The 25,824-nt window shown below is 38.5% G+C and overlaps 1 protein-coding gene across 1 annotated transcript; it reads right to left on the reverse strand.

Annotated features, from left to right (window-relative positions):
* Window positions 1-25,824, reverse strand: FHL5 (four and a half LIM domains 5). Its single transcript, XM_086608180.1, has 6 exons — window positions 25,729-25,824; window positions 8,841-9,011; window positions 6,366-6,540; window positions 3,774-3,943; window positions 1,380-1,566; window positions 1-152 (listed from the first exon to the last, which is right to left on the reverse strand). Exons 1-6 carry the CDS (start codon window positions 25,822-25,824, stop codon window positions 1-3), a joined length of 951 nt encoding a protein of 316 aa, XP_086464306.1.

The raw sequence follows: 25,824 nt of genomic DNA on the forward strand, positions 1-25,824 counted from the left end.
CTACGAAGCAGAGCCACATTCATGACAGAGGATATCATCCTGCCGAGTCAGGAATCCTTGGCCCACCAGCGAGACAGAGCATTTCGCACAGTTAAAACATTCCCCATGCCACTGGCGCTCTTCAAATGAAACAAATTTGGCACCTCCTGGAGCTGGAAGAGATTATGAGAAAGAAGATGTGGACCTAGTGTTTCTTGACATGATTCAGAAATGCAGCAGATATTGTTTTCTGATGTGTGATCAGGTTGTCATTCATATAGCAAACAAACTAATGAACAAAATTCTGTGGTCTGAAATATCTTTTGTTGGCTGAATTGAAAAAAAAAAACTTAAAGATTAAATAAAGTGGAAAATACTTTAAGCCACAAGTTGCTTGTTGTCCTATCCCATTGTGAACTCCGAACAGAATCAGTTTATCAGAATGTCCATTCAGGTTTGCTGATCTTCCCAACAAACTCTCATGAAAATTATTTAGATACATATAGTTTCTATACATCAGTGAGTGAAAATTAATGATTTCCACCTAATTTTCTTCAAGATGAAGTCTTTGGGAAATTACTAGATCACAGACTTCCTAGGATAAGTATCTGAAACAAAACATTGGTGGTTTTTGTTTGTTTGTTTGTTTTTCTGGATTGGTGGTTTTGTTTTGGGTTTTTTTGTTTGTTGTTTTTTTGTTTGTTTGTTTGTTTGTTTTTTATAAAGTCATGCCCATTTATTGGGTATTCATCATAATCTTTATTCACTTACATATGCAACATGCACCTGTAACAATGATGCAGTACTCTTCAACAGCTGAATCCACACATAATAGAATTAGAGTGCAGAGCACCAGCAAATGCTCTCAGAAAACTTCAGCTATCATAGACTGGTGACCTATATGTCTAGTTATAAATCATCTAAGCAGACAATGATGAACGCAATAGAGCTCTGTTGCATTTGGCAAGCTTTCTGGTTTGACAGGTGTGCCTTACCAGTAGGCAGTTAATTCGTGTCCAATTTTATCATATTTGCATTTAAAAACAAAGCTGAAGAAATTACAGACACAAGGGACTTGTGTGTACTGTCCTGGGAAGAGCCAAAAGTACCTTTTCATGTATTCTTAGGGATGATTTTTAGTACAGAAAGCACTAAATCAAACAATGGAAGAACTCCTTTCAGCACATAAAACAACTCAACAGTCGGGGAATGTGTGTGATCGGTATGTCTTAGCAAGACATGTTACGTGTGACAGAGAGAAGGTCTCTCTAGTAGTTAACTGCCTCAGTCTTTCATTATAATGGGACTATTTTTAATGCTGTTTTCTAAAGTAAAGGTCTGATTTGAGAGAAGACTGATGGCTTGTCAGTCTCTAGTCCCTTCTAGAGGATGAGACTTACCTGTAATAGGTTTCTTGCAAGCAGCACACTTCTTAGCGTACAATTTGCTGAAACAGTCTACACAGTATGGATATTCATCTTTGGAAATAAACCTTTGTTCAGACAACTGAGTTTTACATCCAGCACACACAAAGCATTCTTTATGCCAAGGCTGGTCGTGGTAGCTCACTCCTCCAGAGGTTATTACCTAATGTATTGACAAAAAGGACAGAGCAATGAAACAAAAGTGTGAATCCTGAAGGATTATCCAGTCCTTCATAAGTCCTTCCACATGTTTTTTCTCTTCCCATATGCACAATAGAAGAGAGTGTGGTCACATCAACTGCTTTTCATCTGGAATATCAACTGGACTAACTGCAGTTGAGCTGAACATGTCACTTTTTTGTTTTCCTTGATTTTCTGTCACAGGATAACCTCATGGTTTGTAATACACAGGTTATGTTTTTCTGTTACAAGTGTGGATAAAGGCTTAGCATCAGGTATGCTCTCAGAAGACCAGTTCTCAGTGATGGACAGTGGATGACAGAACCGATGCTGAGATTACAGGTAACCTCCAACTGGAACTGGCATTTTGCTGTCTCTCAACTGAAACAGTATTTTAAGTAGGAAGGAAGAGACAGTAAAGAAGCAGAAGTGAGACAGAAAGGAGATTTATACTGCCAGAAGGAAAAAAATAGTGTTTGTCAGAGTCATCAAGCTTCTCACTCCCTGCAACTCACTCACAGCTCTCCACTGGTTATTTCTAAAGAGGGAAATTTCCAGTTGCTCTCTGGTTTCCATATATGTGCTAAAGAGCTAGTTTCACAGAAGCTGTGAGAGACTGTATAGAGAAATTTCTGTAGAGATGAAGATGAGCTGCAAGACAGTGTTTCTACTGTCAAGTCACATGCATGACAGTGAACAAATCAATGAATGAATGCGGTTGGAACAGGAGGAGAAAAAGTTGAAGAAAATTAATTGTAAAAATGTTCAAACCATCGAGTTTCCCTGGGGAGTACAGTCTCAGGGAAATAAAGAATAATACTGGGCAATGTGAAGCAATAAAAAATTTAAATAGTTTCCAATCCTCTTAGCATTCTGGTATTGGGCTACTTCTAACTGCCATTTGCTTTTCCATTTAAATCTCAAAATCTCTGGCACAAAATTCAAGACTCCAGTTTTACAATTTAATCTCTTTAGGCTCAAGTCTTATTTATGGGAAATGATGCAAGTTTAAAGAGTAAAATTGTATTAGCTATTATGTAGGGGGACTCTTTGCATTCTTAGAATTTTAAGAAGCAAATCCTGGTTATTTCACATAAATGCTGCTAACCTCAACTTCTCTAAGAAACAGAGAGCAGAATTGCCATATTTGCCATGTGATCATTTAATGCAAATTAAAAGCTAGATGTGGAGACATGAATATATAAAAGTTCTTTCTAAAGTACTTTTTTCTATCAAAGAAAAAAACAAATAGCAGATTTTCCTTAAATTAAAAGCTTTTGTTAGAGGTAGAGGTTTATAGATAAACGTTGAAATAAATTCAGGAATTAGAAGTTATTTGATAAAGTGAGAAAAAAAAAAATTTGCTTCCAGAGTGATACAAGTACTAAAGAATAAGTGAAGTTCTGCCATAAATAACAGCTTAAAACTTTTCCCTATCACCCTAGACCTGTGTTTTTGCCAAGAAAGGTTGGACCAGATGATCCTTGAGGTCCCTTCCAACCTGGTATTCTATGATTCTGTGATGATTCTAGAATAGTGTGATACTTTGAGTGTTTTCATCAACCAGAGAAAATTTTTAAAAATGAGAAATTGAGGGAGGGATTAATTGATTTATTTGTATTTGAAGGAAAAAGAAAAACTAATTTGAAATCAAGCTTTCTGGTACCCACAGGGGAAGCATCATGTACTGAAACAGTGGGACTCTTGACTAGTAGTATCACATTTGAATATTACTTAATCTGATTATTGCCTGATACATTTCAAGAGAAAAACAGGCAAGACTGTGAACGCTTTGCTCAGCTTAGCTGGCTTATTATGCACATCAATATATCTGAAAAACGTTGGAAAGGGAGGCATGTTTATCAAGGCAAAATCAGATATTATCAGGAAAGAAAGGTTTTCATAACTTTCAATGAAAAATTCAACCTTTGTTAAAAATCACAATCAATAACAAAGAATTCCAAAGTATTTGCTTTGGTCAATAAATTTATTTCTAATATGATCAAGCTTATATTAATACTAACTAGAAGGGGGCAGCAGACACTGTGACAGTTGGCTTTCAGTGTCTACTACCAAAAGGAAGACTCTGCTCTTACTCTTAGTACACCAGACATTTTACATGATCCAGCCCCTTCCCACACAAGCAGTATTGCCTCACTATGGCAATTTTCCCATTCTATATTTAATTACCTTTTTGCAAGAGTAACAATGGTGAGCAAATTGCTTCTCAAAACAGGGCACGCAGTAGTTCTCGTTGTCTTTGGTGATCAGTGGTTTTGTTCCCAGTGGTTGCCGGCAATACTGGCAAACGAAACAGGATTCATGCCAGGAACTTCCCTTAAATTCCATTTTACGAGAACCTGCAAAAACCCAAAGTGAGCAATCCCCCAGTTATAGCCTTATAACATAAGTTTTAAATGTTGAGAAGACTTGTTTTTAGTTTTCTTTCTCAATACTGTATTACCTAAGAAAACACTTATCCTCAATTTAATAGTTTCTAAATATGTACTCGAAATTTCAAGAACACGTTCAGAGCCATATCATCACCTGGCAAAAGATGTGCTAAATAGATTCATAGATTCATAGATTTCTAGGTTGGAAAAGACCTTAGAGATCATCGAGTCCAACCATCCCTAATCCCCATTAAACCATATTGCTAAGTAGATCATCCACCCTATTCTTAAACACATCCAGGGGTGGGGACTCAACCAGTCCTAAGCGATGATTTTGAGAGTCTGTCATATGAACCTTTTAGGGTTACTTCTCTGTGATACCTTTCAGTTGCTCAGAGTTTCTCTCAGGCCAGTCAACTCAGTGATCATTTTCAGGTACCCGGCACTGTTATAAATTAAAGATGAATTTGCTTGGATGCACGCTATGCTGTCTCTTCTTATAGCTCAGCATTTCCATCCTAAATCAACTGTTCTTTTTATCATGGTCAGCTCCACGCTTTTGGTCCAGCACAAGGACAGATGCAATCCAAAAGAAAGTTGCTCAGTTAAATGTCTGCCAGACAGGTTTCAGAGCTCTTGGCTCTGTGTAGAGGTGCCCTGTACACCTTAATGTAGATGTGTAAGTCTAAGATATAAACATGTACCTGAGAATGACTTTTCCAGTGACACTTCACCATACCTTCCTCCTCTGCTGGTACCATCAAACTGCAGAGAGAGGTGCCAGGTGCTTTGCCATTCTTTCCACACAAAGACGAGAATTACTGATGTAACTAATTAATCCTGCAATACCTATTTCCTGGAGTGTGGGGTAATTGGAGAGAGAAATTGCTGGTTGCATTTCAACATAAAATATTTGCAGCTTCCTCCCAGCGATCTGAAGGCTGACTTCACTGTCTTTGCCCACTAGGTCTTTTCAACACAGAGCTAGCAAGCTAAAGATGAAGAACTTAATGCTTTAGAAACTGGTTGGCATCACCATGTTGCTTCAGTTCTCTGTTTACCCTGTTATTCCTGCCCTCAGCTCTTGCTGCAAGGATTTAGCCTCCTAGACTCTGGGGCAAAATCTGCAAGGTGTATCTACACCAGAGGACAAAAATGCAAAACCCAATATATTCTAGTGTTATCACATCTAGTAAGGAGTGCCTATTAGACAACATTCTTTTAACCATATAAAATTTAAGCAGTATATCATCTATAAATGGAACACAACTATATTGCTACAACATTTATTTCCACTAATACAGCTTTTACCTGTAATGAAAAGAAAATAAACTGTAAAAGTACACAGTTGCATCAATGCTACACATTGAACCATGACATCAGTGACTTAGTATTTATACTATGACAATAATTCTGTACAGCCCAGATCTTATTGTTGGGCATTAAGATCTACTGAAAGATAAAATTCCTGTATCACTGCCAAAATTAATGATGTCCTTAGTGAAAGGTTCCCAAACTAGTAGTCATGAGGTCATGGCAGATAGTTTGCAGCTGGTATTATACTGTGATCTGTAAAATCCCAATGTAAAAGCATTGAGGGTAATTCACCATTTCAAAAGTTAGTGACCCGTTTTCCTAAGCAACCTACTTCATTTTGCCACATACGATGCTGTTGCTTCTCTTAGATGCCTCTGAAGAGGCAGCTTTTAGGCAATCTCTCTGCTGTATGAGCTTTACTGGTGTGGCAGCAATGAAAGGCATAGAGGATGTCCTGAGTAAACATGAATGAAAAGCTGAGAAGCAGCTCAGTGGAAAGAGCATAATTTTCGGGGTTGCTAAAGGCAGGAAATAAACCCATTGTAAACGCTTTTGTACTTGTATTCTTTTTAGTAAAAATGCTGTTAATTATTTGAACACAGGATGTCATGTTTTGACAATTTAAACAGTTTTAAACATTTCTGAGTGAAAGAAATGGTAGGAAGAACATGAGCCAGGTCTGATACTCAAGGTCTGGTCAACATGACAGATAAAATACAGATGTCTTGTCTCATCTGGCATTCCTGCTGACGATAGCTCGGTTTGTCTACCTACGCTCACAGCAGGATATGCTTCCTAAGATTTGCAAGAAGAATCAAAGACTCGACATGAACACGTTTTACCCTGTCTTGAACTCCAATATTCCTTATAAGGATTCACAAGCCTTGTCAGTACTAGACCAGAGGTATCTGCCTGTCCTCTTTTCACTGCCAGGAGGGTACTACACATGAGGGAGAAGTAGTCACCTGAAAGCTGTCTGACAGTCAAGGACCTTGTAGCACAGTTACTCAAGGATTTGGTTGTAATTAAAAATGCAGTTCCAGTTTTCACCGAAGGGTTCCTGTTGTCTTACCAGGCATAATGGTCTTCTGGCAGTGGAAACACTTAGATGAATACTCATCAGAGTAGCATTCGGTACACAGCAAGAGCTCGTCCTTGGCAGCAAAGGGTTTCTCCACCAGCGAGCGGCTGCATTTGGCACACTTGAAGCATCCCTCATGCCAGTGGCGGCCTTTGTAGGCCAGATCCTTGGAGAAAGTAAGTCCATGTTAATGAAGACATTTCTTTAGAGCATTTTTATCCCTCAGCTCTTCCTAGAAATAGAGTGAAAAATGGAGAGCATTGCCATGGCAACTTGAAGAGATGACACATGCATCTGGCAGGAGGTGTGCTCAGAGGTGATACAGGTACTCAATGTCAGTTGGATATTTTGTAGATCTCTGGCAGAAGCCATTAGGAGCTGCTTTGGCACAGGCAAGAGCTCTATCTTATGTAACATCAGCAATATGTTTTTATTTGAAGAGCTGTTTTATATTTTACAGTTGGCCTTCAAGGGGAAACAAGTGATCAATGTTTTAATGTGCACAGGCCACCTGACAAGAAGTGCATTCTCTACAGGCTTTGAAATGAACTTAATGTATATTTTAACATTATTACTTTTTCTTCCAGCTGACACTACATAACACTAAAGAAAGATCCTATTATTGTGGAAAACAAGCAATTAAAATCTCATTGAGAACAAAATGATTCTGAGAAAGATTATTAAAAAATCATTGCTTTTGTTTACACCTAATATAACTCCTCCTAAAAACTTGGCAGAAAAATGTTTGTTTAAAGCTCAGCAGGCTTAGGGGATGAAAAAGCTAACAGTATATATATGAGACCTCCACTAAGAATTTAAAAAAAAAAAGAGCAAAGAGCAGATTTTATTCTCCCAACATTGAAAAAACATGGGAAAAATGCACCGCCAAACCCCCCTCACCTTAAAAAATAAACCAGACCCTTCTGGTTCTCCTTTATAAGTAAGAAGTACAAAAGGACAAAAATCCAATCTCATTTTTCTCCTTTGTCAGATGCCTGACCTTTAAAGTGCTAAAAATGTAATACATACCATGCTTCATTTCAGGAGGTGCTGAGCACTTACTGCTTTCATTTGCTTTAGTTAACACTTTCAGCCTTCTAGAAAATAGGCTATTGCCCCACAGCAGCCTGAGGCAAAGACTGGGTGAGATGGAGGGGAAAGGAGCCAAGCTCTAGCACTTTGGCAGAGGTAGGACAACCAGCTGTAGGTCTCTGTGGGCCACTTTTCTAGCTGACTCTGGCCTGTTGCACTATTTTCTTGTTACTGCTGTTTTTTTTCTCCCAATTTTTCCTTCCACTCAGTCCAAAGACATAATTTTTTGTTAATGATCTTTGTCCTTGATGGCCCTGCCACTTACTTAATATTAAATTTTAAAAGTGTAATTAGTGAGATTAGAGCACATGTTCTCCAGGTGACTCTGGAGCTACGTCTACAAATTCACTGTTGAAAAATGCTGATGAGAGCTTGAGAAGAGTCTTCATCCAAATCAGCATTTTTTTTGGATGATTCCTTTACAGTACTGAGCTGTACTCAACAATGTGCTTTGAAAACCATGAAGTGTTTTCGCTGGGAAGGCCTCCGAGAGGCTTATTTTAATAACTTTCTGACCTTTTATTTCAAAAGAACATAGTCAAAGTGAGCATGGGGAGAAGGTGACCATTACATACTGAACTTGGCAAAACAAAGGCATTTTGACAAGTTTCATCTGAACTTAAAATTCAAAGTCAACTGCACAGGCTGTAAATTGAATTGTGGAGTACTGTAAACCCTGTCAAAGACCACAGAGGAACTCATCTTATTAGTTAATGTTCTAAAAGAGGAGAGAGCTGAAAGGAAACCCAAGCCCAGAAACACTGCCACTAACATGCCATCTGTGAGACAAGCAAGATAAGCATGGAATTAAGTTAACATTAAAATATACTTAATTTCCAAAACATAGGCAATAATACACAAATTATAAACATGGTTTCTTTCCAGCTTGACATTGGCATGTCAACACCTACAGTAAAAGTAATTATGCAATACTCAAAATATTATTTTCAATGGACATCCCTCAGAAATTCCAAAGTTTCATTCAACCTTATCCACTGAATTACACCAGCACCCTATTGTCCCTCAAGTACTGTGCAGTCTCTGCAGCCAATGAGCAGCTGGAGGTGAAGGATAGAGTCCAGTTGAGGTCCACACATACACCACAGCCTTGCCATATATTTGAGATGTATGTATATGCAGATTTCCTAATCCTTGGCCCTGGAGCTTTCCTATTCTGGGAAAATAGCACTGTTTCTCTCTGCTGTGCATGGATGTACAACAGTTATACTTAGGCCTCTTCACCAATACAGGGACACGCAGAGGGCTGGATATAGAATCTGCCATTAAAGAATCGAGATTTGTGTATAATTTAACAAAGAATCGAGATTTGTGTATAATTTAACAAAGAACAAGAAGCAAAAGCTAAATCTTTACCTTGGAATCGCACTCAATGGGTTGCTTGCACTCTTCACAGGGGTTGGCAAACAGGCTGTCATAACACGTAACACAATAAGCGTTTTCTTCTCTTAATGCATACTTCCTTCCACGAAGAGACTGCAGGCAGTAATGACAGTCTGCACGACTGCTGGTCATTCTGATGGGGTTCTCCGTGTGATCTGGGAAGATGGAAAAATCATGTAATTCAGCTGGCTGTTTGCTTGCCCAAATAATGAGTAGTGCTGCTTTACCTGTGAAAGTTAAGACAGGCGTTTCTCGGCCATTTGCAGTCCCCTCGATTTCTAATGCTGAGTTGTTCCATAACAACATGGTAGTCTTTAACAACATATACCGTGTCTTGTGTTACCTACATATCAGGCAGCAAGAAGGCTGCTTCAGCTTAACCTAATGGTATGTACACTGATAGGTCAGGTACCTGAAAATGAAGCTGTCTTCACATTCTCTACGTACTACAGCTACTGACATTATGAGCACTATGTACTGGATTGCGAGGCATGGTTTTTCCAGAAATCAGGGAATGGAGGTAGAAGCTATAGTTCAAAAATTAAACTAGCTGTGGATTTAAAGATCAAAGAGAAGTGGTAAGCACTTTGTAGTGTGTTCCTGGCTTTCTCTTGCCATTCCTGTCTTTCTGTTCATTCCTTCCTTTTCAAAATACCCTCACCTCTACGTGACTGAACAGAAGGAAGACGAGGGACTCCAAGCTATATGGCTGTTTTTTGCATAATCTCAGCTGTGCTGTTAACATTTGGTGGCAGTGTAAGGTGACACAAATACTCCTGGCTAGTAAAAGAGCAAAATATAAAGAGAAATAAAGTAAATAAAATCCAAACAAAATCATGACTCAAAGCAAGTTTCTTTTGTTGTTATTGGAAAAGATCGTATTTTCTTACATATTTCTGTACTGCCAGGTTTCATGTTGGCAGTGCCAAAATACTGTGAGATAAATTATATTTCTCTGCCAGAGAAGTGCAGGAAATACCACAAATCTATTGAGAGCCAATTGTACGAGTTTCCCATCCTTCAATTTTCCAGGCTAAAGAGATTTGGATAAGCATCCAAACCTCAGCTTCTTATAGATATCTGCAATGCTGAATGTTTTAAGGATTGTGGAGATGAAGACTTATTTCAGTTTTCTTGTTGCTGGTTGGATTATCAGCACTTGGCTAAAATTGGGTCTTGATCCTGGGAATGAAGGAAGAAAAATCCAAAGTCCCCAGTGAAGCAAACTCAGAAACATCTGCTGGACTCATTGGATTGCACTCTTCATTAAACTCCTTCAGTGTTGCTGCAGTCAGTGCCAGCAATCATGAATTTTAGAGAATTTGAGAACAATCAGGGAGGGCCTTCTAAAATACTTACACATCAGTGACTTTTGGCAGCTGAAATCTTTGCACTTTGAGCAACAGTGAAAATTAGTTTATCTTAACCAGCTGCAAAGCCAGTGAGGAAGAGAAGCATATGAACAAGATTCAAGGGACCACTTGCCGTCACAGAGTTTACATCTAGTCCTTTGGAATCACTCCCTCATACTTAATTTTATACACTCACTGCCTGTCTTATACCCATAGTTTGGTTTTAAAAAGGCATTTCATCTTTTTCTGGGATTCTGCTTTGTGAGGTGCCATCCAAAATGATTGTCTGAACTATGAGAAAGAACAATTACTGCAGGTCTCCACTGGCGCCAATGCATAAGGTCAGGCATTTATTAATCTATTCCCAGATGGATAGTAGTAAGACAGTGAAAAGGGTGCAGGGAAAGAGGCTATAATGCTTATCTCAGACCAAAAGAAATGATTTGTTCGTTTGGCACAAGTTATGGGAAACTTGCTGTTGCTGTAAATCAAAAATCTTTTAAGTTGAATTGATTTACTGTATTTCTGACTGCCCTAAATCTTTGTGATAGTCAAGAGAGTAAAGAAATCAAATAATCTGTAAGTCAGATCAGTGGGAAACATGCTTGCTTAAAAATATTACAGATTTGGTTTATGTGATATCTTTGGAATAATAGTATAACAGGGCTTGAACGCAGACTTCCATTTCCTTAAGATGAAAAGGAGACTTGAATGTGAAACGAACGAACCCCTGTATATGAGAAAATGACATCCATCAGCTCTTACATCTACACAACACAACACAACATATAAAACCCAGACACAGTGCAGTAATTCAGTGCACAATCACTGCACAGTCATCGCCAAATTCAAGTTTAAGTGTTGTTCATTTTCTTTATGGGAGAAGCAGTATAAATTGGTGGCTGGGGAGACAACCAGTGGGAAGTTTATGGTTAACTGGGCTCCATATTCAAAGTCATAAGACAAACTCGAAACTGGGTTTCAGAGGAACTTTCATTCCTTTCGTTTGTGGGAGTTAGAGTTATGAACTGCCTCTGAGGATAACCCTGAGTAGACTACCTTTCTGTTGTCCTCCCTGCTGAATCAGTACCCCACCTTCCTAACACATTGTAGTCTCAGCCTAAAAGAGGTGACAGGAAAATCTTAACAGGGAATGCATGAAGAGCTTTTCTATTACTTACAGTGCTTTTTGTTATACAAAGCTTACCAGCAAATAGCTTCAGATATCTGCAGATACACCTCTGGTTTTTTCATTCTAATGAATGGCGATAGGTTTTCAAGTTACTGAAAACTCTGCATACCCAACAATTTTCTTCAAAAAGTGATTTTCTTTATTTTTTTTTTTTTTTCCCCAGGAATCCAATCTGTTCCAGGAAGCCTGGGTTACATACACATACAAGACCTGCTACTGTAATACTCCAGAACTTCCGAATTTGTAATGTAGTTATCCTTCTAAAAAACTATACAGATATGGGAACAAAGCGTCATTACTCTTGTATTACAGATGACAGAGGTTTCTTGAGAACATTAAAAGAGTACACCCAAGACCAAAGTCAAAGCCTGGAGGTCGTCTTGAGCTGCTCCTCTAGTAAAGCACTTAAGTCACACAAGGCTTTGTTTCAGAAAAACTCTTCAGGGTTTGACCATGATGATACAAAACCGTATTTGGGAATGAAGCAACGATGGTATGAAAAAGAATGATGACTTTTGCAAATCTCTTGGCAAAGGTCTGGGTAACCTTTGTGAACTACTTTTACCATTAGTGCAACAAAAAGAAGTGAATCTCGTCTCCCCCAGCACCACTTACCCTTGCTCCAATAAATAAGTAATGGTATGAGCACTACCCAGTTAAGTAGAATGTTTTTCTTGTGCTTTGATCCTAATCTCTAGAGAAATATGTTTACTTTAAGTTTGCTGGAAGCTAGACTTTGTGCTTTGAAGGTCAGTTAAGAAATCTCTGGAAGTCTGATGCTATTCACTCTCATGGAATGAAATGCTGACTCCAGCATTCCAGCTGCTAACTCATATCCTAGGCATAGGGAAAGACTGATGTCTTCATTCCTTGGGAAAAGAGGATTTTGTTATCTAAATTGGAATAAAGCTAAATACTATTGATTTTTATGTAGGCATGGATACATGATATCATATCTAGTGTTATAATATTCCAAGGGGGAGCACAGAGATGTTGACAAAGATGCGAGGATGTTGCAACTGGAGTCCCTGGGGTCAGATTTGAGAATGCAGCAGTCTCATGGTATGAAATATAAAGCAGATGAAAATAAAAAAATAGAGTTGGCTAGCCTGTCTGCTGTTCCAGCAGATTAAGATAGAATTAACTACAACAAATTAGAAGAGGGACTTTCTGTAGACTTAAATGGTTTCCTATAAGACGCAGAGCACTAGAAGACTTTCGGTGAAGAAATCCATAAGAAAATGCTTGTGAAGTTGTGAAACCTGATAAACGTAATGTAGAACCATCAGGAAAAGAATGCTTGTTTTCTCACTGGAGCTAAAAAGCACACCCACAATGTTGATATGTGTCATGTTTTGTGTGACAATATGTCTCTTAATAATTTATCTTGGTATTTTCTACAAACGTATGCTATTTATATAACTATAAAAAGCCCAGAAACATTAATCCTACTTAGATGGGAATGAATATACAGAGGCACGTATGTATATACATGTGTAAAAATATTGTACCTTTTGCTTTAAGGCAATTCTAATGGACTGTTTTCCGACCTAAATAACCCTGCCATTGAACTGCATCATGTTTTCCTTAAGAATATATAATGAATGGAACAAGGCTTTCTATTAGGGAGGCATAAAGAGAGAAAAATGATGGCAAAATAAATCATTGCAACGCTGCTGAAAGATAAGAAAAACAAATTGATCTATTATGAGGGGACATCCCTGCAAGCCATCCCAGACACCTGTGTATTTTCAGTTGAGTACTTTTCTAATCTTGGAATACGGTTTTGCATGAATTTTCTGATTTCGTTTTCTCTATTTTGTTTGTTCTTTTGGTGAGAGCTGCTGAACAATCACTCACATACATTCGCAAAATACATTAGTGACTCAAAGTTACAAATGCATTGTAAAGTTAACAATATCATTATAAGGAAAAATTTCTAACAATATCATTATTTTATAAATAAAAGTTTCTAACAAAGTTCTACAAGGAAATATTTCCTCATTTCAGGGATCATAGTTTCTTGGTTTCTCTGGATGCCTGTTATTTTGTTACTATGACTAGACCTAATAAAAGCCTTGACCCCTTGAGAAAAATGAACTCACAAGACAGTTAAATGTATGCTGTATTTTCAGAACAGTGGCAATACTCTTACTTTGTCTTTTTCCTCCCTTAAAGTAACTGCAGTTTTCCCAGCGATACCTTGAAGTTATACTCGAGTGTTTAAAGACACTAGAATTTTTGCTCTTCTAAAAATAGCTGGAGAAGCGGAAGGAACCAAGGGCATACATTACAGATCAAGTCAAAACAAGTACGTACAGGAAAGCAGAGACACAGATGTTAACTTTGAACAAGCTGCTTTATCTCTGTGGCACAGCACAGTAACATGAAGTCAGGTCCTGGGAGCATCTGAGTAGGTGCAGTGCTCTTGCTGATGAAGTTCTTTGAGCAGCCAGGACGGATGCCAACCAGGACTGTGCTGTAACAATATGACCATACAGCTTCAAGGTCCACAAGTGATACTGTTTTGGTGGACCATCGAGGCAAGACAGCTCATTTAGAGGCTGATCTGGTACCTCCACCACACTGCATTGTACCATGTTTACACATCCCATGATCACGAGCAAAAAAGGCAAGAGCTCTGGCTTAACTAGGGGACCAAGCATCCCAGGAATTCTGTTTTGCCTTAATTGGTATTACTGTCTGCTTTGTTTACACCATGCAAACTCAAACATTGATGTAGTCGTCTAAATTCTTCCTTTATCCCAGTATAGCATAATTTGCTACTCACCTAAGCGTCAAACTAGGACAAATTAGAGCAGTGAATGTACCTCAACAAAGTGTTCACAGTAATGCAGACATACAGAAATGCTCTTGTAGAAGAGACCTGACTAGCCTATGTCTCTCAAACTCTCTTTACTGGCTACAAAGTGGGTTGGAATAGCTTAGTCCCATTGCCTGTATGGCACACTAGGTATTGCCTTGAATTCAGCCACAGAACTTTCACCAGCAGCGTCCAGCCTGTCCAATACAACTTGTGCTTGCTACTGAGGTCAGCCTGAGTGATCTAGTTGCCAAAATTCAAACTAATGGCTCTGTATGCATCTCTCCTGAAGGATATTCTATCGTGAGCCTTGCTAGCAAAACTCAAGAATTACTGTCACAGTAAACCTACTGTACAGAGAAATTAGAGGTCAGAAATAAGCATGCCAAATTAGTAGCTGAAAGCAGTGTTTTTGGAAGAGGCAGACAGAAAAGTTGCTAACTGGCTACAGAACTAAACCTAGATTATTTACTGGATTTTTTTTTTTTTTTTTTTTGACTAATCAACACTTGAGAGTCAGGGAGTGCAACTCATCATTTAATACAACTAATACACTGGTGCCCAGAGATTCCGGTCCAGAATAACTGGCCTTGTTACTCTGAACACAAGATCAGCTGATCGGTAGTGTTGCTGGTCAGTAATACAGCTCCATGTTTAAGCAGAGACAAACTGTCTGTGGGGTGCTCAGTATTGATTCAAGTCTCTCCCAAGGTATTACTCAGGAACACAAATCTTTTTTGTCTGCTCAAATTCCTGGGTACTGTCAATATCTTCACCAGCATCAGTACATGAAAAAAAGTAAGGTTAATGTTAAAGCTTAGATAATTTCTTTTATTTTTCTGAAATTGTTTTTACCTACATTTTTGTACAGGTTTTCACATAGCCTGGTAGAGCCAGAATTTTCTCCTGTCTTCGTTATGGAGCTCATTCCTTTCTGACTAATGTCAGTTTTATAGAATAAAATGAAGCCGTGAAATATTTCAGCTGGGCATTAGTGTATCTTTTCATGTAAAATCCTGGCAGTATTCTCAGTCACACTCTCTATATTCAACCATAAAACAGGTTTGAGGATTGCATCTGGTACAAGAGAGCCATGTGATAAAGTATACTCAAATTAGCTGGTGAGATATATACTTTTAGAAGACATTTAGACAGTTTTAAATTGATTAGCTTCAGCTGCCTGAGTTCCAAAAGCAAAGCAGCCATGAGCCCAAGATGTGGATAAGAAATCATTAGTGAATCCTATGTACAATGTTAAAGGAGACAATTTAAAGTAATGACACTTAGTGGGATACCTCAGGGGTTGACACTGGGATCAATACTGTTCAACATCTTCATTAATGACCTGGATGATGGGATAGAGTACCCACAGCAAATTGGCAGATGACACAAAACTGGGAGGAGTGACTGATACACCAGATGGGTGTACTGCCATCCAGAGCAACTTCGCCAGAAGTGAGATGAAGTTTCATGAAGTTCAACAAGGGGAGATGCAAAGTCCTGCCTCTAGGGAGGAATAACTGCAGGTACCACTACATGCTGAGGGCCAGTCAGATGGAAAGCAGCCTTGCAGAGAAGGACCTGGGGGTCTTAGTGGACACCAAGTTGAAAATAAGCCAACAATATGCCTTTGCAGGTAAGAAGGCCAATGGCATCCTATGGGGCATTAGGAAGAGCATTGCCAGTAGGTCAAGGGAGGTGATCTGTCCTCTCTTTTCAGCACTGGTGAGACACATCTGGAGTGCTGGGTCCAGTTCTGGACTCCCCGGTACGAGAGGTATGGAGCTACTAGAAAAGAGTCCAGTGAAGGACCACAAAGGCAATTCAGGGACTGGAGCATCTCTTCTATGAGGAAATGCTGGGACTGTTCAGCCTGCAACAAGGAAGGCTCAGAGAGGTTCTCATTAATGTGTACAAGCATCTGAAGAGAGGGAATGAAGGAGAGAGAGAGGGTCTTTTCAGTGATGCCCACTGACAGGAGAAAATGCAATAGCACAAACCGAAATACAAAAGATTCCATTTAAACAGAATAAAAAATCTTTCACTGTGAGAGTGGTCGAATACTGGCATAGGTTGTCCAGAGTGGAGTCTCTATCTTTGGAGATATTCAAAACCCAACTGGATATGGCCCTGAGCAATCTGCTTTAGGTGATCTTGCTTAAGCAGGGGGATTGGACTAGATGATCTCCACAGGTCCATGCCACCTCAGCCATTCTGTGATAGACAACAGAAAGCTTATCACTGCTGAACAATAAAAGAGGGAGGGTGAAATATTTCACAAAACCTCAGCATTCCCTTATGGGCATTTGAGCAGGAGTGGGGTTATTTCCATAACAAGAACACAAGTCTCTTTTAGATGACTTATTGTGATTCCACATCTAAGCTAGACATGTGCGTAGTCTAAACATATGAGAAATGCTGTTGCTTTCAGCTGTAATATTTACATGCTTGAAGCTGAATGCACGCTTTAGAGCTTTGCTGCCTATAATAATAAAAAATTCAATTAAAAAAAGTATATAAGCAATTAGGTTATTCATTGCAATTAATTTCAATGTTTCCTGATATTTCAAATCTGGTAAAAATAATCTCTAAATCTTTCTCAATTAAAATACATTCAGTGGAATTGCACAAATTTGGTCACAGAACAAAGAACAAAGGAAACTAGTGATTCTAGATAATTTCTGTCAAAGAAAAAAACCAGTTTCAGTAGATTCAGCATTTCCACAGGGAAAAACAGCTTCCAACATTCTCATGTCCCAGTCATGTGTGAAACTGAGACACACATATTATTTTCTGCGTTGTCATTGAGTGTGAAACACGATCAACATGCCCTTTGTCAACCATTCTGATAGACAGAGTACTTCCCAAAACGTGGGTACTTTTTGATGCAAAGGAGTTAATAGCTCATCTGTAGTATCTGGTTTACCATAGTAAAGAAGATGGTCATTTTTGTTGTTGCAGGCAAAACTCCTTTGCCTCACCAACCATTTTACATTTCAAACTGGTGTTAATTGTTACAGACTACAGACTGTAGAAGAGATGCAAAGGTCTGGATGCCTTCAGTAAACCTGACTATTTTGATGACTTGGGTCAGAAGGAAACGTAGGCAGTGCTCTGCTGAGCCACTCCCCTGTAGAGAACAACGAACAATAAAGGAGTGTTTTGGGCACTGACGTCCACTCTAAATATTCTCCTTACCAGAACTCAGCAGGGAAAACAGATCTAAAAATTATTTTGCGATGACTTAAAGACTGTGCGAAGGAAAATGACTATAGCTGTATATAAGTTTTTTCAGTTCATCCTAAGGAAGATGCAAGCAACCCTAAAAGAGGTGGCTAAGCAACAACCTGCTCATGAGGAAAGTTTCCTAATCCCTTTTAGAGGATTAAATTCATGCTCTGAATCTTGAGCATTTATAAGCTTCCAAAACTAATATAAATTAAAAGAAAAGTTATTGCATCAGGGTATTTTTGGAAGAAAAAGGAGTTTAACATTAAGCTTGATCCACAATGCTCTGACACTTTTATTTTTGAAATGTTGATGGTTTTTAATAGAAAATATTTGTGAATTAAAAAAAAAACTTCATGGAAAATGTCAGTTTATTTTAGAAAAGTAGGATTTAAAAAAAGTGAAATGTGAGTGAAAAAATTAGTCTAAAAATGGATCTTAAACTCCCCACAGAAAAATATCTAGTAAAAACTTAAATTTGATTTTTTATATAAAGTTAAAAATTTCATTTGGAGAAGCAATTTTATAGCTAACTATGTTTTATTTTAGGAAACAAGATGGGAATATGAGTTCGAGTCATCTCATTTTAGAAGTAAAATCTGGCATCAAAAGGATATTTATGTTGAGTTACAGTTTCTTCAATGAAAATGGTCGGAATGTAGAACATATTGTACTTGCATGAAAATACTAATGTATTTTTCTTCTATCAACTTACAACCCAGCAATTACTAAATGTCTCTGAAAGAGAAAAAGAAACCTTAAATATTTGGGACTGGACTGGTCAAGATGAGAATTGATCATTGAGGTCACAGCTGATCTCTGGCAACAAATACAAAGTCTTCCCCACCACCCTTTCTGCCTCACCTTTCCAGTCCCCTTTCCTGCCTTCACCCTCATCTACAATCCCCTAGTCATGGAAAATACTTTCTAAAGTGCTTAAACAAAAAAGAAATTAAAGTTACAGATGAAGACATGTGCTGAAGTCCTGATTTGAGCTTTTTACCAATGAGTTCATCCCCAGTGTGCAAATCAGAGCAGCACCTCTGAGCAACCTCTGCTACAGCAGCGTCTCCACATCAAACATCTGCCTCCCAGTTTCCCTCCATACAATGCACTGAAGTCAAGCTGCCTGCACAGCTGAGCAGAAGTCCACCAAGGAATCAGCAGCGTCTTAGCAATATAGTAACACCGCTGGGCAGGGACACATCTATGTGAAAAGGACAGAAGCTTGCTTTTGGGACGGAAGGTTTCCCTGGGGAAAACAACAGCAATAGGAAACGATGCCTGTTGTACAGCTGGGAGTGAAGGGCTCACAGGCCGTGAAACGGAACAGCCTTGCCACTAACAAGTGGTCACAGAGCTTCAACAGGCAATGCTGATGCTGACTGCGGTCTTTAAGGTCTTAACAGAAAACAGGCCATTTCTTGTCTTTGCAGACGCAGCAACTGGAGAGACTGGATTTCCCCCACTCTTACGTTTTGTTTCAGGGACAGAAAGAAGGATGAAGAGTACCGTGTCTTCTGAGAACAGATACATCACATAAATTAAAATCCTTTTTTAAAAAAATAGCTACAACTGACTACATGGTACAACTTTTTTCTAGCTGGTTCTTTAAAAGCCTGTGACCTACTTTAGAACTGCTTTAAGAAATAAAATGAGCAGCAAGAAAAAGACGAGCAGCGGCAACGTTAGCAGCAAGCTAAAATTGGAAAGGATTTTCATTACCCTATTTTAAAAAAGAAAGACCTCCTTCCCCCAAAACCAAACATAAAACCCCCAAGTGGTAACAAAGCGCCTGCTGCAGCGGCACAGCCTTTGCCTTTTCTCTCCCGGTTGCACTGTGCCAACCCGACCTAGTTTTCTGAGGAAAAAATAAACCGAGCTGCAGCATTTTTGTAATAAAAATATGACACCTTATCAAAATGAACCAAATCTAAAGATTTCTAATCTGAGCTCTGGTAAAAGACTGTTGCGAGCTAGGTGGCATTACAGCTTAGAAAAAGCAAAGGCTACTGCAAAGGAGCATTGGTATGTACGATCCCTACTTCAGTTATCATTGTTCTCAGGTATTTCGATTTTTAGGCTCAAAAAATGGCCAATTTTGGTGCTTGCAGAGCTCCACCAGTCTTAGCTGCCAGCTTCTTACCAAGCTTTTCACTGAAAAAGGAGTTGACATGGTTCTGCAGGCAAGCCCTGGACTGCTTATTAAGCCCAGAGGAATCAGTTTGTGAAGCCGCTGCTGTGTACAGCCTAAGGAATGGTGACAACTGCAAACGCAGCCTCTCTTCCCATGATAGGTGAGCTGCTTAGGGTGACTGTGGAGGTCTCCTCTTTGTGAACAGGAACTCCACGGACCTTCCCAAGGGAAAGCAGGCTTCAGGTTGGGCAGTCCTAAGGGGCAGGATCGAATAGAGAAGGAATGGGCAGAAACATTGAGTAGAGTCTGATCTCAAAGCGAGGACTACCTACATGCTCTGGATTTTTACTCACAATTGGCATAGTAAGCATTGCTACAAGACCTAGCAGTATCAATCCTCTGCAATTGCAATCTCTTAGGAATACAGGGATCCAACAGTAACACAGCCTTATTAAAATACATATGCATATATCACATCTGCTAGGTGGACAGACTATGAAAGGTCTAATCCGGTGGAGAAGACCTGAAAGATGTGGTACTGCTTTTACAGTAATGAACTAGTTATACAATATACCTGAGAGGGTGAGAAGTTTCCAGGAAAGTGTACAACAACCAGCCAACATGAAAATACACTATGGGTGTTCCTAAGCAGACTTATTTAACTTCCTTCTGCCTCCCTCCAAGGGTTACATGAATGCCTGCTTTGTCTTCTCTTAGAAGAGGACCCCAGGAACACTTGCATATGTATGTAAATTAATGCAGCTGAATAATTTCACTGAATTCATGGATATCAAATTAGGTAATTTAACATTTTCTGGACTAGGTTTTTAACTGTGCATGTTAGGGTTAGTGTCCTCAAATCTGTTGGGGAGCACTAGGCACAATTCACTTATGAAGCCTCAACATCTGCACCAATGTTGCAGTAACGAACTACTACAATTTGGCAGTGTGTGCATCCACTAAACATGGAATTATAGCAAGGTGACTTTTTCCTTTTATTCTCTGTCCTGTATTTGTTTTAAACACATTGTAAAGCTGGAAAACGTTATTAGTTTAAATATGCAGGTGCATCAAGGGCAGGCTGCTGGTCTTGGGGCTGGGGGAAAAAAAAAAAGATAAAATATTCAGAAAGACATATTCTTTTATGACATGTCCTATATTCACTGTTGATAGTAAACCAGCACATTTCATTTCAACACAGCAAAAGGATATGTGACTCACAATGTAAAAACTCAGTTCTAGAAGAGAACTGACAACAGGACTTTTGAAGGCAAAGAACCCTTTTAGGAATGGAGCTGATGGGAGAAAGGGCGGCAAGTGGAGGTCTTAATCTTCTTGTTCATCCTCTGTCAGAGAGGAAAAATAACTGTGTTACTAGGACTGAGTATAGAAAAAAATGTTGGATTTGGATTCTTTTTTTTTGTTTCTTTGTTCTTTTATTTTTTTTTCCTCTTTTCTTTAAGTATGTGGCTTTGTGCATCATCCATTAATCAGAAAAAAATGTTAAATAAAGACCTCTTGAGTCTTGGGCAGTTGAGTAGATAATGTCCTGTCAAACAAGATAAAGTATATCATGCCATCGATTCTGTTTTAACTTCAATCCTCACGTCCTGTGAGCAGCAACATCGACCAGACCTTAGAGAGACTCAGCCCTGGGTTCTGCTCCTGTCCTGCCAGTGACCTTTGCCATGCACTTGAAATCTTTGTGCCTCTTATGTTACCTGTTCTGCTTACTTATGAGAAAAGGTCTGCTGAACAATTATGTGACTGGGTACCCTAACATTTCCCTTAAGCCTTAAAATCTCTGTGCCAGACATTAAACATATTTCTTTCTTTTTTAACATAGTCTACCTTCCTAAAAGTGGCTATGATTTAAAATTAGACGCTGCAATGAGTAGACCATGGTATTCTGTCTTTCTTTATTATGATGTGAGGTTAGTGACCCTTCAGTTACTGCCCTGCTGGGATTTTTGTAATGTCCTGGCATATGAAAAGGTCCTTTTTTTGGTTTTGGCACTATGACTTTCAGAGTGGATTTCTTTCTATGATTATAAATACATGTTATCTAAAAGCTGATTCAGTGTAGGATCGTCCTATTCCAATCAAAGGAAAATTAAAGCTGAAGTTTATCTGAACACCCAAGACAGTCAGCATTTGACTCAGACAAATAAAAACCATCAGTGAAGTCTAGAATTCTGGAAGAAATTTGGTAAGACCGGAGAAATTCCTTTCTAATATTTACAAACATTTTAAGAACATGCTATTTAACTCAAGGATATTGTGGAACAATGAGTCCACTGAAACCAGTAAAGTCTATTCAAGTGATGAGGTGAAGCCTGACACGTAGCAACCATCTTTTTGCAAACCTAGAATGGAATTGACTGGTTTCAATATGGGATGACGCTCAAAGCCCATAGCTCTGACAAGCTGTGGTGGATAAGGTTGGTCTGAGGAGGAGGAGAGTGGTAAGCAGCAGCAGAAACTGCATTAAAGATCAAATACAGTTCAAGTCCTTTTTGCTAATTTATGTTAAATTTGGGAAATGTTTTCAGTAAAAAGTCTAAGCAAGTGATTAAACAAATTAAGAATTCTGCTACTGTATTTAAAAAAAAAATATTTTGAGCTTTTAATTTGAAACATTTCTCAATGCTCCTCAGTTTTCAAGCACCAAACTAAACAAAGATTGACAATTAGAAGATCAGCATGAAACAGCTTTTCCTCTAATCTTTTCCTTTTTTTTTCATGCAAATAGAATCCCAGACTCACAGTACTCTAATTATGCCACAATTTGTCATGTTATAATACATAAATGAATTATGATGTAGCTGAATTTGAAATTTGAAGAGCTCACTTGAGGAAGACTGGGCTCCTGATAAATAGATTTACAGCCTAATACCGTTCTGAGCTTCTGATAAATAGAATTATAACCTAATACTCTGAAGTAATTTACAGTCTTCCTTTCAAAGGTTTCAGAACGCTTTTTTAAGAACAATAAAAAAGTAACCCTAAAACACAGTTTTGAGATACTTGTCTACAGAAAAGGTTAATGCTTGTCAAAGGAAAGCAATTGACTTGCTCAAGGTCAGAGAGCAAACCCGGAGGAGTGGGAAGAAAAGATGCCAGTTGCTCCACCGTTGCCATTAGATGGGTCTGCTCAGCAGGCTGTATCCATGGCACTAGTCTGGGATAGTTAAAAACACTGTACGAAGGTTGCCGGGCGGTCAACCTCCAGTGCTAGAGGTAGAAAGCACTTCAAAAATTAGCTGAAGCAATAAAATGTTCCAGTTGTGACCTTTGCAATTGTCCTTAATTACACTGAGGTTATGATTAATACTCTTACGCAAAATGTTCTCTGTGGAATTTTTCCAGTTTTGTGTCAAACCTCTTAGGGCTACAGTGGCTGAGAGAGCTCCTAATTATGAGGGATTTTCAAGTCAGTTTGGGTTGTTTCCAGACAGTTTTGGATAACACGGGCTTGAGCTCACTCTTTTTCTCCCCAATGTAACAAATCTGGTTTACAGATGGGGAACTGAGGCGCAGAACAACTTGCTGGAGATCACTCTGGACTGAGTTCTGGTCTCCTGCACGTGTGCTCTGTCAACAGCTACATCTCGCTCTGCCACGAGGTCATTCTTTCTATGAATTCTGCTATTTATACACAAACACACATTATAGGAAAATGAACGTTTTTCTGAGTTATAAAGTATCCAAGTGTGCGGCCAGCAATGAACCAGGGCAGCCTGTTCAGATCCATTATCCGTAAGACGTGCAAGAATTTACCAGTCCTTACATACGGACCCAGAAAAATTCAAACTCAAAGGCAACCATGGCTGAGAAGAACAGTAACCTACTAGCGTGAATGAAGTAGAATCGAAGAAAACTCAGCGTAAGAAAGGGAAACAAGTAGGGTTGATAGCTGATGTATACTGTACAATATCAGAGAAGAATGGGGATATTCACAAAAGCTAACATAAGCCTACTGAGGCTAATGAACAAGACACTTTTTATAGATAAGAGAGAGAGATAAAGTCCTCTCCAGGGTGATTTCTAGCAGAAACCTAATTTTACCATCATTATAAAGGCAACCAAGGGAGATTAGTTAACAGTTTTGTCCCTCACTGTATCTCTGCTACAGGATTTTAAGTCATGGGGTTTTATTAACTTGTTTTTAATACAGCAGTTCAGTGTTCCTGGAGTAACGTTTGCATATTTCTACTAAATTGTCCTTATTTCATCCCTCTTACATTTTACAGGAAAACACAAATGTACAAAACCAGGAGTTCAAAGCCTCCTTTCTCACTAGAGCTGTTCCCAGAGGAATGAATTCCACTGCAGGAGCGCAAGAGGAACATCAGCAGCATTTCACCATGCCAACTTCCAAACTTGGGGCTCCAGAGATTTTAATAGAAAAGCTGAACTGGAAATGATTAATTTTATGAGCATCCTGGAATGAGACATAAGATATCATCTTACCCTTAACTGGCAGGGAAGTGTGCAGAAAAACTCAGGTCAGTTTTATTCCCCAGATGATCTGAACAGCCTGAACAGCATCTAGAGCTTGTTTAGTCGGCAGGAGGGCTGCTCATTTGAACAGGGTCTGAATTTCACCTTCTGATTTTGGGCTTGACATTTGGAAGCACACTGGTTAAGATTTTAACATTTCTTTCTGTCTGACAATGGTTAGGTAATAATAAAAGTTTTTAACATTTTTTGAGAAGTAAAACTCAGATATGGAAAAAAATGAAGAAAACTGGGCTTATTGGTATATAGCCCACAGAACATCTGTCTTACCAAGTCAAACAAAAATATACAATTTGTCAAATATGACTGCCTGCAAATAACCTGGACCACAGGTCACAGCTGATCAAAATATCTTTCAAGCAGCTTTTGATTTCATTTTGCTCTACTCTTACAGAAGGTTCACACGCCATCTTAAGTTTCTACTTATTACACAACTTTGAATCAAAGTGACTTTTGTGACATTTTAGTACATGGCAAGACCATCAGCAATCTGTTATAACGTTAATATATTAAACCAGTTACAGCCTGTTCTGCTAAAATAATCTAGAAATGTCAGCTCATCACACAAACAGAAGAAAAATACGGGTGAAAATATTAAACAAAAACAAAAAAAAAGGCATCTGAAATTTGTTTTCTAAATATAAGAGATTTTGTGCTCAGCTTGTCATAAAACCAGATCTTTTGAAAACAGAGAGCTAAAGAAATATATTTTCAAACATTTGTATTATTAAAATGGAAATTATATTTGATAGTTTTGTCCAAATTTAATTATAACCTCATTATCAAAAAGACTGCCATTATGAAATTGGGTAGCAGTACAATTAATATACACAGACTTTAAGTTAAGGAATATTTCCCCCATTACCCATACTTCTTCTTTAATTCTGCAATATAGGAACATGTTTCCAGCACCATTACGGTAAACAGTGGTGTATCTTTACAATGCTACTCTTTCCCTTCAAATTCCAAATCAGAATTATGATCCTAAAAATGTGATAGCTAAAAGATAAAATAGTGTCTGAAGGAGAGATAATCTGGAGATGATACATGATTTTTATAACAAGTCGAAATACTGTTACAAACACCAGCTTGGAAACTGGTTTTACTTCAAAAAAAGGCAAGAACAATCCATGTTAGGCATTAAAGTTAGTTACGCTACAACAAGTGACTTCCCTTATGAGAAAAGACACTATCTAGAAAGTTTTCTTGCAATAGCAAAGAGCTATGAAAGCTTGCTAAGATATAAAAACGGTGATTCAAATGTCACAGCAAATAGCATACACTTTTTTTTTGTTGACTTGTTCTTTGGAGTAAACAAAATTAATCCTCATCGCATTACAAAGGAAACCCTGAACAATCTTCCTGTAAATTAATGAGACAGCCCATCAATAAAATGGAAACAATTGCGTCCAGAATAAGTGTGGTATCTCTTTTGGTATGCAAAATAAATAAATAAAAATGTATATGAAGAATTCTGCATCTAACTTAATTAGCAATTTTGTGTCTGAAGAAAAAAGTTCCCGCTTACTTGCTCAAAATGTTAAATTAGGTACCTTGTATACTACCACATTTAAACACTATGAAATAAAGGAATAATGGAAAACAGCCTCAATACTCACATCTGGTTTTAAGCTCCTTCTCTTGGTAACTTGTGCAGCGAAATAAAGGAAGAAATAATTACACGTCTTCACAGAAACAAGCAT

The sequence above is a fragment of the Tauraco erythrolophus genome, chromosome 2, assembly GCF_009769465.1.
Source record: "Tauraco erythrolophus isolate bTauEry1 chromosome 2, bTauEry1.pri, whole genome shotgun sequence".
Lineage (NCBI taxonomy): Eukaryota > Metazoa > Chordata > Aves > Musophagiformes > Musophagidae > Tauraco > Tauraco erythrolophus.

Bases quoted from the DNA above. Each gene is read 5' to 3' on its own strand.
- FHL5 (XM_086608180.1), bottom strand. From the start codon at position 25,824: ATGCTTGTTTCTGTGAAGACGTGTAATTATTTCTTCCTTTATTTCGCT. The intron at 6,541-8,840 runs GTAAAGATTTAG...ACTTTCTCCAAG, and splicing joins CCATTGAGTGCGATTCCAAG to GATCTGGCCTACAAAGGCCG. The intron at 3,944-6,365 runs GTAAGACAACAG...GGGTTTTTGCAG, and splicing joins CCAGAAGACCATTATGCCTG to GTTCTCGTAAAATGGAATTT.